The sequence below is a fragment of the Pogoniulus pusillus genome, chromosome 7 (assembly GCF_015220805.1).
Source record: "Pogoniulus pusillus isolate bPogPus1 chromosome 7, bPogPus1.pri, whole genome shotgun sequence".
Classification (NCBI taxonomy): domain Eukaryota; kingdom Metazoa; phylum Chordata; class Aves; order Piciformes; family Lybiidae; genus Pogoniulus; species Pogoniulus pusillus.
This window is the reverse complement of record NC_087270.1, coordinates 26,768,148-26,780,365: the sequence shown is the minus strand read 5'-3', so window position 1 is coordinate 26,780,365 and position 12,218 is coordinate 26,768,148. Positions and strand designations below refer to the sequence as shown.

The following is a 12,218-nucleotide window of genomic DNA, read 5'->3' as shown; positions in this document are numbered from 1 at the left end:
CAGCGGCGACCTCAGGCTCTGGGGACCCGGCTCAGTCCTTCCCGACCCGGCTTTGTCCCTATCTTGGCTCTATACACCACCCAGCTCTTTCCTTCCCACCTCAGCTCTGTCCCTTCATGGGGCTGGGTGGGCATCAGGCCAGCAGTGCCACCATTGTCACCCAGCACTTGCAGCCCTGCTAGCACTGGGGTGGCCACACCGATCCAGCTGCAACTGCAAGTGCTGGGGAATGGGAAGGTGACAGCCATGGGGACAGGCACCTTGATGACAGCGTTGGGAGATGAGGACCTCTGACACCGCCCAGGACCTTGCAGAGCACCACAGCTCCTGCCCTTGGGTCACGGCAACCCCATGGAGGCTGCAGGCTGGGGCAGAGTGGCTGGGAGCTGCCCAGAGGAAAAGCACCTGGAGGTGCAGTGGGAGAGCAGCTGGAGATGAGCCAGGGGGTGCCCAGGTGGGCAAGAAGGGCACCAGCAGCCTGGCCTGGATCAGCACTGGTGTGGGCAGCAGGAGCAGGGCAGGGATGGTGCCCCTGTGCTCAGCACTGGTGAGGACACAGCTTGATTGCTGGGGTCAGGTTTGGGTCCTCACTGCAAGAAGGGCACTGAGGGGCTGGAGCAGGTGCAGAGAAGGGCACCAGAGGTGGGGCAGGGTCTGGAGAGCAGGGCTGGGGAGGAGCAGCTGAGGGAGCTGGGGGTGTGCACTGTGGGGAAGAGGAGGCTGAGGGCAGAGCTCATTGCTCTCTGCAGTGTGTGTGTGTGTGCGGGGGGTGGGTTCTGCTCCCTCAGGTTGCCCCAGCGGACGTTTGGGTTGGAGATGAGCAGAAATGCGTTGCCTGGAAGGGTTCTCCCAGCCTGGCACAGGCTGCCCGGGGAGGTGGCTGAATGCTCGCGGCTGGAGGTGCTTCGGAGGCAGAGCTGCGGTGCTGAGGGCATGCCTCGCCCTGGCAAGGCAGACAGCGCCCGGGTGAGCGCTGGCAGAGGCCTGCCCCCGCCCGTGGCTGCCCCGGCCCCGGCCCTCCCCCCGCGCTCTGAGGCCCCGAGGGTGAGGGGGGCGGGGAGCGGAGGGGGGGCAGCGCCCGCGTGCGGCCCCGCACGCTCCGCGGAGAGGGGCGGAGCAATGGCCGCGTGGCCACGCCCTAGCCACACCCACAGCAGCGCGGGCATTCCCGACCCCGCCCCCCCGGCCGACCTTTCCCCCAGTTTCCAGCGCGCGTTCTCCTCGGCCCCGCCTCCGCCCCGCCCTTCCCCCGCCGGCACGCCGCGAGGACGCCGGATGCCGCCGCTGATTGGCCGAGCCTCGGGTAGCGGCGGGCGGCGATTGGGGAGCCGCCGGCCTGGCCCCGCCTTCCTCCCCCTCCCTAGCGTAGGGCGCGGCCCTGGCCGCTGTCCCCGCCCGGCCAGCATCTCCCGGCGGGCGGCACGGGGAGGGGAGAAGGGGAGAAGGGGAGGTGGTGCCGGTGGCTGCTCCTGAGTCTGTGCTGCATCTGCTGTCCCCCCCGTTCATACCGCCGCCCGCTAGAGTCGTGCCATGCACGCCTCACCCTCATCCGAGATGGAAGATGCATCCACGGTGAGCACCGGGAGGGCGGAGGGAGAAGGGGCTGGCGAGGCGCGCGTTCACCCCCTGAGCCGTGGGTAATAAGCTCCAGTGCGGACACGTGCTCGGTGGCTGGCAGGGGAGCGGGGACCGTTACCGCCTCAGCGGCAGCTCATTACCGTTACTCGCCCCGCCGCGGGTGGGTGGTGGATCGGTGCCGTTTTATCGCCCTGCGGTGCGTGGTGGATCGGTGCTGTTTATCCCCCCGCGGGTAGGTGGCGAGTCGGCGCCGTTACCCACACCGGCCGGGGGTGAGTTGTTGTCGTTCCTCAACCCGCGGGCAGGAGTGGGTCGGTGTCGTTGCCACTGGGCCCTCAGGGCTGGGCGTTGCCGCAGTCACCTGCGGGGCGGGCGGGGGAAGGCGGCCGGGTGGGAGCGGCTCCGCCGCCGCCGTCTCCTCCTCGTTCCCTTCCCGCCACCCTAAGCAGCGCCGTGAGGCGGCGACGGGCGGGCAGAGGCGACGAGGCCCCGGCGGGGTGAAGTGAGGACAGGCGACCCTGCCGCCTCCCTGCGTGTGGCTGCGCAGCCCGCGGCGCTCTCGGTACCGGCCGGGAGCGGGTTTGTGTTCCCCTGCCGAAACGGCCGTGATGAGCGATGGTGCTTGGGGAAGGCTGCTCCCGAAGGGCGGGGGGGGGACCTGCCTGCCCGGCCGCCTCATCCCTGCGTGGGGAGCGCCGGAGCCTTGCCTGCTGCGGGCCCGTTCGGCAGGGTTCTGAGCCCCCACATCCGTCCCTGTGCTTGTTCCCCTTCTCCTCATCTTCGGTGCAAGCTGTCGAGCATTTAAGGGCAGTTAACGGCTTTAGAGCGCTCCGAGTCCTGGTATCTCCATACCTGGTAGAATCACTGAGTGGTGGGGATTGGAAGGAACGTCTGGAGATCGAGACCATCTCCCTGATAAGGCAGCTGTCACCCAGGGCAGGCCACACAGGAACACATCCAGGTGGGGTTGGAAAGGCTTCAGAGAAGGAGGCTCCACAACCTCTCTGGGCAGCCTGATCCGTACCTCCAGCACCCTCACACGCAAGAATTTTCTCCTCCTATCGAGGCGGAACCTGCTGGGTTGCAGTTTGTGCTCACTGCCCCTTGTCCTGTCACAAGGCACCGCCGAACAGAGCCTGGCACCACCTTCTTGCGCCTCACCCCTCAGGTTATAGACATTGATCAGGTCCCCCTCAGGCTGCTCCTCTCCAGGCTAACCAGCCCCAGGGCTCTCAGCCTGTCCTCCTCACATAGATCTTCCAGGCCCTTCAGCATCCTCATAGCTTCTTGGCCACTCTCTGGCATCCTCTTAAACTGGGGAGCCTAGAACTGGTACCTCCTGTTTGGGTGAGAGCGACACCAAGCAGCCTGTGGGGTGCCTCCTGCCGAAGGTGTTTGCTGTGCAGGTGCCTGTGGTGGGGACGATGTCACCCAGCTTTGCATCTTGGTGCAGGGTCACGCCAACCTTGCTTAACTTAGTAACAAAACTTGTTGGCATAGGTGTGCAGCTGATGTCACCCAACAAGTTTAGCTTCTCTCCAGGGTCTGAGGCAGTGCCCACAGGCTGGTGGAGCCTCCTTCCTCCAGAGCCTTCAGCTGAGCTGTGGAAGCAATCCACGCTCCTGAATCTTCTGGGATTCAGAAGTATGCACCAAGAGTCTCGAGCAGTGAGTGCTGCTCAAGGGTCTTGGTCCATGCTTCTGCATCCCAGAAGATTCCAAGTCAGTTGCAGTGTCAGACTGGACACCTGATACTGTGCAGACCAGCAGCTTCTGGATCCTGTGCCAGCTTGGAGAAGTTTTGAGTGACCCTTCACAGAGAAGCTGAGTGCTGTGCACACTGCACACACAGGGATAGGATCTTCATGGAATTGTTTGGGTCAGAAGAGACCTCTAAGGTCCTCAAGTCCAAGCAGCAGGATTCAAACCATTCCCTTTTGTTCCTTGTAGAAAGTCCCACCCCAGCTTTTTTCTAGACCCCCTTCAGGGGCTGGCATCTTGCAGTCTGCTGGCATTTGTGTGCTGGATGCTACCAGGCTGAGGTGGGTGTGCTGCCTAGCAGTGGGCTCCAGGACCCAGCCTTGACCAAACAAGGTGGAAACGAGGAATTTTCCCTCCTCCTTGCTTGCCTGCACCGGGGGAAGTGCTTGTTGAGAGCTGTGTGTCTCCGGAGGTCTGAGCTGCACCCATCTGCTCCTCTCCCGCAGGTCCCACTGCTTCCTCTCCGCTTCTTGCCATGTTTTAGGGTGGGCAGCCTTGGTGTGGGGGGGTCGTAAGAGTGTAGCTGTCTGTAGGCAGGGCACATGCCAGGTGCGGGCTCTGTGCCCTGCTGTGCCCTGACGGCAGCGTGCCCTTGGCTGCAGGTGGACATCGTGGACATCTTCGCGTCCCTGCGGCAGCGGCACCACAGCGCCAGGAGCTCCTGCGGCGCCCTGCAGCTCAACGACATCGAGGCCGTGCAGGCTCTCGTGTGCATGAGCTCCTGGGGACAAAGGTCCCAGCAAGGGGACACCCTCAAGATAAGGCCCCTGACGCCCTTCTCAGACTCTGGGGATTGCACAATGCACGCTGAGGCCACGGCAGACCTGCCGAGGGACTGCTTGTCCACACTGGTGAGGAGCCACGGTGCCACCCAGCAGTGCCTGGCACCTGGGGAGGGCAGCCGCAGCACAGCCAGAGCTCTGCTGTGGGCACCTGCCGGGGAGGGGGGGCTGCTGTCTCTGGGACGGCCAAAGGAATCACAGAATGGGATGGGCTGGAGAAGCCCTCTCAGGTCAGCCAGCCCAACCATGCTCTAGCTCTGCCCAGGCTGGGGCTGAGACGTGGCCCTCAGCACCACAGCTCTGCCTCTGGGAAACACCTCCAGGGATGGGCATACAGCCACCTCCCTGGGCAGCTTGTGCCAGGCTGTGAGAACTCTTCCAGTCTGTAAGTTTATTCTCTTCTCCAACCTGATCCTCCCCTGGGGCAACCTGAGGTCATGTCCTCTCCGGCTATCACCTAAGCCTAGGGAGCAGAGCCCAACCCCCTCCCCAGACACACTGCAGCCTCCTCTCAGGGAGCTGCAGAGAGCAATGAGCTCTGCCCCTAGCCTCCTCTTCCCCACACTGCACATCCCCAGCTCCCTCAGCTGCTCCTCCCCAGCCCTGCTCTCCAGACCCTTCCCCGCCTTTGGTCCCCTTCTCTGGACCTGCTCCAGACCCTCAGTGTCCTTCTTGCAATGAGGACCCAAATCTGACCCCAGCATTTAAGCCATGGCCTCACCAGTGCTGGGCACAGGGGCACAATCCCTGCCCTACTCCTGCTGCCCACACCAGTGCTGATCCAGGCCAGGCTGCTGGTGCCCTCCTTGGTCACCTGGGCACCCCCTGGCTCATCCTCATCAGGGGCTGGTAATGCAGTTTGATCCTTGCTAAGTATCACAGTATCATTAGGGTTGGAAGAGACCTCTTGATCTGGAAGCCCCTGGTGACAGGTGATCTGATGTGACAGGCTGCTGAGGCTGCTGTCGGGGTGGCTGTGGTGACTTGGAGCCCTCTGAGGATGCCTGAGCGGTTTGGCACCAACCTCTGCCAGCTCTGGATGGAAAAGGCTTTTGGTGCCGTCACTGGTGGCTGTAGGATGGAGCCCAGTACCTGGGCTGTGTCTGCACTTGCAGCCTGTGTCCCTGCAGAGCATGGGGCTGCTCCAGCTGACTCACTGCTCCTGAGTCACAGCACTGCTGTCTGCTGCCTTTCTGTTGCGATCAAAGCAGGGCTTCAGAAAGGACTTGAGGTCCTCCAGGTTCCAGGCAGCTCAGGCTCCTCTCAGCCAGAAGCATTCCAGTCAGCAGAGAGGGCAAGAGCAGAGAGAAGAGGCCGAGGCAGCAGAGCTGCTGCTTGCACTTCTACTGCTGCTTGGTGCTGGCACTGCCTCTTGAGCAGCACAGGAGGCTGGCAGGAGCTGGCAGGGGGAGGAGAGGTGCTGGCAGTGAGGGAGCAGTGGATGAAGAGGACGAGAGGTAATGGGCACAGGCTTGAGCCTCCATCTAGACGCGAGAGGGAACTTCATGACTTTAGGGGTGGCAGAGCACTGCAGCAGCCTGCCCAGGTTGGTGGTGCAGTCCCCATGCCTGCAGGTGTTCCAGAGCCCTGTGGCCATGGTTTGGTGCCCATGGTGGTGCTGGGTTGGTTGGCGATCCCAGAGGCTTTCTCCAATCCAGCCCATTCCATGGCTCCATGGTTACAGCTACCTCCTTGTCTCTTCTGCTCAGACACTTGTCTGATGGCACCAGCCGAGCTGGGGTGCCCCTTATCCACTGAGGGGTGGGTGCTGAGGTTGTGGGGAGGGGGTGTCACTGGTGGCACAGCCCTTGTAACCCTGCTTTGTGTCCCGCAGTGCATGACCCCTCCACACAGCCCGGACTGCGGGGAGAGCCTGGGCCTGTCCCCGCAGGGCAGCTGCTGCAGGACCCACGGCGCTGCCCCTGCCCGGCCCCAGCCAGCTGCCGGCGGCAGGGAGAGGCTGGGCACAGCTGGGGCCTCGTCCCCCCAGCCCCGCAGGGCCCTGGCGACCAGCGTCATCCGTCACACGGGCGACAGCTCTGCTGGCCAGCTCCCTGCTGCGGGGACGAGGCTGAGCCCGGGGGCCACCCCGAAGCCTCCCAGGATGCCCAGGTCTGCTGCAGGGGATGCAGCTGGTGGAGCCTTGCCGGGGGCCCAGCCTTCTGCAGGTGACTCCGGTGACCCTGCGAGCAAGGAGGGACTGCTGCCAGCCCGGCTCTTGTCGCCTCGGAACTGTGACACTGACTTGCCAGGAGGAGCCACCCCTGTCACACCTGCCCCCGTGTCGAGTGCCCAGGTGCTGTGCCAGATGATCCCTCTGCAGGGGCACAGCAGCCTGCTCAACGCCTACGTCAAGCCTGCGGCTGCAGCGGTCCCCAGCGCCGTGAAGCCCATCCTGCCGCAGAGCCCGGTGCTGATGGGACCTTCTGTGCCCCAGGGCACCGTCATGCTGGTCCTTCCTCAGCCTGCTGCCACGCAGCCGCCGCAGTGCCCGCCGGCCCTTGTGACTGTGGGCAGCACCAAGCTGCTGCCCCTCGCCCCTGCTCCTGTCTTCATCACCTCTGGGCAGAGCTGCCCCCCAGCCCAGGCGGACTTCTCCCGGCGGAGGAACTACGTCTGCAGCTTCCCTGGCTGCAAGAAGACCTACTTCAAAAGCTCCCACCTCAAAGCACACCTCCGCACGCACACCGGTGGGTATGGGGCACTGCCCTGTGCAGGCAGCTCGTGGGGGTGGGAGGGGGAGGCTGGGAGGGACCTCCAGGGGTCATCCAGTCCAGCCCCCTGCCAAAGCAGGGGCACCCAGGGCCGGGCACACAGGAACACATCCAGGTGGGGCTGGAGAGTCTCCAGAGGAGGAGACTCCACAGCCTCTCTGGGCAGCCTGCTCTGGGGCTCTGCAGCCTCACCAAAGAAGTTTCTCCTCATGCTGAGGTGGAACATCCTGGGTGCCAGTTTGTGCCCATTGCCCTTTGTCCTGTCACAGGGCACCACTGAACAGAGCTGCCTGGACCTGGGGGATAGGCTGGGAAGGGAAGAGGCAGGGGTCAGCAGGTGCTGCCCATGCTGGGGAGGGCAGGAACGCCCCTGCCTATGGCCCGCAGAACAAGGCAGACTTTGTCCCAGGGCCTCATCTGGCCTGCAGCATGCTTGGTACTGATGTGCTCTGCCTGGGGTGAGGCTTGGCTCCTGGTGCCTCTAGGTTGGGTGGTCAGCTGCAGAAGAGTGAAGGGAGAGGAGAGCTGCTGGTGGTTAATGTCACCTGGGTGCTCCAGGGAACCTCAGCAGGAGGCACCACAGAGGGATTTGATCCTTTTTATGCCTCTAGCTTAGAGATTCAAGGAATGGTTTGGGGTGGAAGGGACCTTGCAGAAGATCCTGCTCATCTGGATCATCTCCAACCTCCCACCAGCCCAGGCTGCTCAAAGCCATATCCAGCCTTGAGCACCTCCAAAAGTTCACCATTCCCAGCCTCCCTGGGCAGCCTGTGCCAGTGTCTCCAAACCCTCACTCTCAAGAATTTCTTACTCTCCAGCCTCAATCTAATTTCTTCAGTTAAAACTAACTTTGAGTTCAGCCATGGTGTGGGCAGCAAGAGCAGGGCCTTGCACTGGTGAGGCCACAGCTTGAGTGCTGGGGTCAGGTTTGAGCACCACAGCTCCTGCCCTTGGGTCACAACAACTCCATGGAGGCTCCAGGCAGGGGCAGAGTGGCTGGGAACTGCCCAGCACATAAATCCCTGGGAGACAGCAGCTGGAGATGAGCCAGGGGGTGCCCAGGTGGGCAAGGAGGGCACCAGCAGCCTGGGCTGGGTCAGCACTGGTGTGGGCAGCAGGAGCAGGGCAGGGATTGTGCCCCTGTGCTCAGCACTGGTGAGGGCACAGCTTGATTGCTGGGGTCAGGTTTGGGTCCCTCACTGCAAGAAGGACACTGAGGGGCTGGAGCAGGTCCAGAGAAGGACACCAGAGGTGGGGCAGGGTCTGGAGAGCAGGACTGGGGATGAGCAGCTGAGGGAGCTGGGGGTGTGCAGTGTGGAGCAGAGGAGGCTGAGGGCAGAGCTCATTGCTGTCTGCAGCTCCCTGAGTGGAGACTGCAGTGAGGGGAGGTTGGGCTCTGCTCCCTAGGCTTAGGTGATAGCAGGAGAGGAAATGGCCTGGGATGGTGCCAGGGGAGGGTTAGGTTGGAGAGGAGGAAAAATGTCTTTGGTACAAGAGTGGTGAGGGACTGGCACAGGCTGCCCAGGTTGGTGGTGCAGTCCCCATGCCTGGAGGCATTCCACGTGGCTGTGGCACCTGGGGCCATAGTGGTGCCCATGGTGCAGAGTTGGTGTGGGACTGGCTGATCCCAGAGGCCTTCCCAACCCAACAGTTCCATGCTTCTCAGGGCAGGTCCTGATGTGGAGGCATAGACACAGCAAGAGGTGGGTGCAGAGCATTCCAAGCCTGCCTGATCTTGCTGGGCTGTTGCCACTCTCCCTGCCCCCCCAGACAGCCTGGCAGGTTGGGTGCCAGCTCCCCTGACAGGGTTGGTGAGTGCTTGTCAGCTTTGTCTTGACAGCTGCCGTGAGAAGGAGCTTAGAGCTCCTGTTCTGATCCTGCTAAGCCAGAGCTCAGCTGGGTGATGCCCCTGTGGGTGTCCCTCAGTGAGGGGCAGCCCAGGGCAACTGTGGGGGTGAAGCAAGCTGCCCCCTTCTTGGCCAACCCACTCTCAGGGCCACAGAGTCAGCTGCCCTGTGCCACCCATGCCCACTGGCTGAAGAGCTGGGGGCGGGCACACAGCAAGCCTGGAGCCTCGCTCAGTGCCTGCCCTGGGAGCACTCCTGCAGGGCCTGCTCCTGCTCCCTGCTTCTCCTCGGGGACACCATGGGCTGGGCACTGAGCTGGGGATTACTGGGGTGGCATTGCTGGGACTGGGGCTAAGCTGTGGCCCAGGGTGAGCAAAAGCTGCTGAGGACAGCCTGCAGGCTGCTGTCCCTCCTGGATGGGCCTCCAGCTGCCTGGGGCTGGCAGGACAGGCCATGGTGCTCACTGGGGCTGTGGGGCAGGGACTCTGGCACAGGACAGGTGTGTGAGGCTGGCAGGACAGGCCATGGTGCTTGCTGGGGCCCTGGGGTGGCAGCAGAGGCCTGGAGCTCCAGTCACAGAGTGCATTGGTCCAAACCCTGCAGTCAGCAGGGACACCTCTAGCTGGGGCAGGCTGCCCAGGACATTTTGGATGTCTCCAGGCATGCTTCTCACCCCTGGTACTTGCTGAGTGTGCAGCTGCTGCAGAGCTGTGGTCACACAGGGCTGGGGCAGGCAGCTTGGAAGCCAGAGAGTGATGGAGAAATTTGGATAATGGGGAAAAAAACCCAGCTCAAAGTTAGAGAAGTGTGATGGAGGAGAGAGAGGAGCTGTATCTGGAAGGCAGGGCTGTGAGGGAGCTGGGGGGGTTTGGTGTGGAGAGGAAGCCCGGGTGCTGGCAGGACCTTGCAGAGCACCACAGCTCCTGCCCTTGGGTCACAGCCACCCCATGGAGGCTCCAGGCTGGGGCAGAGTGGCTGGGAGCTGCCCAGAGGAAAAGCACCTGGAGGTGCAGTGGGAGAGCAGCTGGAGATGAGCCAGGAGGTGCCCAGGTGGGCAAGAAGGGCACCAGCAGCCTGGCCTGGATCAGCACTGGTGTGGGCAGCAGGAGCAGGGCAGGGATTGTGCCCCTGTGCCCAGCACTGGTGAGGACACAGCTTGATTGCTGGGGTCAGGTTTGGGTCCCTCACTGCAAGAAGGGCACTGAGGGGCTGGAGCAGGTCCAGAGAAGGGCACCAGAGGTGGGGCAGTGTCTGGAGAGCAGGGCTGGGGAGGAGCAGCTGAGGGAGCTGGGGGTGTGCAGTGTGGGGAAGAGGAGGCTGAGGGCAGAGCTCATTGCTCTCTGCAGCTCCCTGAGAGGAGGCTGCAGTGAGGGGGGGTTGGGCTCTGCTGCCTAGGCTCAGATGATAGCAGGAGAGGAGATGGCCACAGGTTGTCCCAGGGAAGGTTTATGTCGGAGACGAGAAGATATGCGTTGGCTGAAAGTGTTCTCCCAGCCTGGCACAGGCTGCCCAGGGCTAAATGCCCATGGCTGGAGGTGTTTCAGAAGCAGAGCTGAGGTTCAGCCCCAGCCGTGGCAGGGTGAGGGCATGGCTGGGCTGGGTGAGCTCCGAGGGCTTCTCCAGCCCAACCCCTCCGTGGCTGCCCTCTGGAGCTGGGCAGAGCTGGGGCCGTCCCGGCTGCCCTGTCTGCGGCACCGCACAGCGCCCGGAGGGCAGGCCGGAGGCGCTCGCCCAGCCGGTGCCTGCAGCTGACCAGGTGCCCGTGTTGTGCCCGCAGGAGAGAAGCCCTTCAGCTGCAGCTGGGAGGGCTGCCAGAAACGGTTCGCCCGCTCGGACGAGCTGTCTCGGCACCGCCGCACCCACACCGGCGAGAAGCGCTTCTGCTGCCCGCTCTGCCAGCGCCGCTTCATGCGCAGCGACCACCTCAGCAAGCACGCCCGGAGGCACGCCGCTGCCCGCAGGGGGCACGCCTGGACCGCGCCCGCCGCCCGCCCGCCTGGCACCGGCACCGCCGCCACGCAGCCGCCAAGCCGCGGCACCGCCGCACCGCCCTGCCAGGGCTAGCCGCGGAGAGCTGCCCCTGGTCCCTGCCCCGTGCCAGGGCTAGCCGCGGAGAGCTGCCCCTGGTCCCTGCCCCGTGCCAGGGCTAGCCGCGGAGAGCTGCCCCTGATCCCTGCCCCGTGCCAGGGCTAGCCGCGGAGAGCTGCCCCTGATCCCTGCCCCGTGCCAGGGCTAGCCGCGGAGAGCTGCCCCTGATCCCTGCCCCGTGCCAGGGCTAGCCGCGGAGAGCTGCCCCTGATCCCTGCCCTTTGCCAGGGCTAGCCGCGGAGAGCTGCCCCTGATCCCTGCCCCGTGCCAGGGCTAGCCGCGGAGAGCTGCCCCTGGTCCCTGCCCCGTGCCAGGGCTAGCCACGGAGAGCTGCCCCTGGTCCCTGCCCCGTGCCAGGGCTAGCCGCAGAGAGCTGCCCCTGGTCCCTGCCCTTTGCCAGGGCTAGCCGCGGAGAGCTGCCCCTGGTCCCTGCCCCGTGCCAGGGCTAGCCACGGAGAGCTGCCCCTGGTCCCTGCCCCGTGCCAGGGCTAGCCGCGGAGAGCTGCCCCTGGTCCCTGCCCCGTGCCAGGGCTAGCCGCGGAGAGCTGCCCCTGGTCCCTGCCCCGTGCCAGGGCTAGCCACGGAGAGCTGGCTACAGCAGAACCGCCTCTGGCCTGGCTTCTCGCCGTGTTTGTGGCACTTCAGCAGCCTCCACCATAGCCCCCCTGCTGTGAGCAGCCTGTCCTGGCTCTCGTTGCCCCTCTCCTGGCTTTTGGGTTCATTTTTTTGTCCTTGGGCAAATGCAGTCAGCAGGACCCTGGGAGGTGATGTTGGCAGTAAGCCCTGCAGTGCTTGCTGGGCACTCAAGCAGGGGGCTTTGGGTCGCTTTGATCCTGGCTCTGCTGTTGCTGGCACTCTGCAAACACGAACTGACTGCTGGTGCTGGTTGGGGCTCTCACTCTGCAGGGGCTGGGGCTGCTGCCTGCCCTCCCAGGGCATGCGATGGTGGAGCTCTGAGGTTCCATGTGTGGCATCGCAGCCCAAAGCCCAGCTGGGCTCCTCGAGGTCCTGTAGTCCCTGCCCCTTGGTGAGTGGCTCTTGGCAGGGCTTTGGCTGCTGTGGGGGAGGCACAGGACAACCACCCTGACAGCGGGAGCTGTGCTCCCAGAGCAGCAGGGCCACGGCTGCAGCAGCCACCAGCTGCCTCTCTGCTTGTAGTTTGTCTGAGGACAGGAGAAATAGAAATCAAGTTTTGAGGTGTTTTTGTGTCCTGTGGATTCTTGTGCACCTTAGGAGACTGCCCAAAGCTCTGGGTCCCTGTGCCCCAGCCCCAGGGGCAGAACCAACCATGTCTGGGCTTGAGGCAGCAACCATCTCACCCTTGCTCCTGCTCCTCAGGTGGCCTTCCCTTTTCTATTAGAACTAGACTGTAGGCTGCCTCCTGGCTGGGCTCTCTTCTGCTGCTGGGAAGGGGCCCCTGGCTGCAGCAGGGCTGTGCTGGCATGGCAC

At 64.0% G+C, this 12,218-nt stretch overlaps 1 protein-coding gene across 1 annotated transcript; it reads left to right on the top strand.

Annotated features, from left to right (window-relative positions):
- Positions 1-1,441: 1,441 nt before the first annotated feature.
- Positions 1,442-11,970, top strand: KLF11 (KLF transcription factor 11). The gene is made up of 4 exons (XM_064146327.1): positions 1,442-1,572; positions 3,941-4,189; positions 5,955-6,810; positions 10,459-11,970. The coding sequence occupies exons 1-4, from the start codon at positions 1,531-1,533 to the stop codon at positions 10,743-10,745; spliced, it is 1,434 nt and encodes a 477-aa protein (XP_064002397.1). The 5' UTR covers positions 1,442-1,530; the 3' UTR covers positions 10,746-11,970.
- The last annotated feature ends 248 nt before the right edge of the window (positions 11,971-12,218 follow it).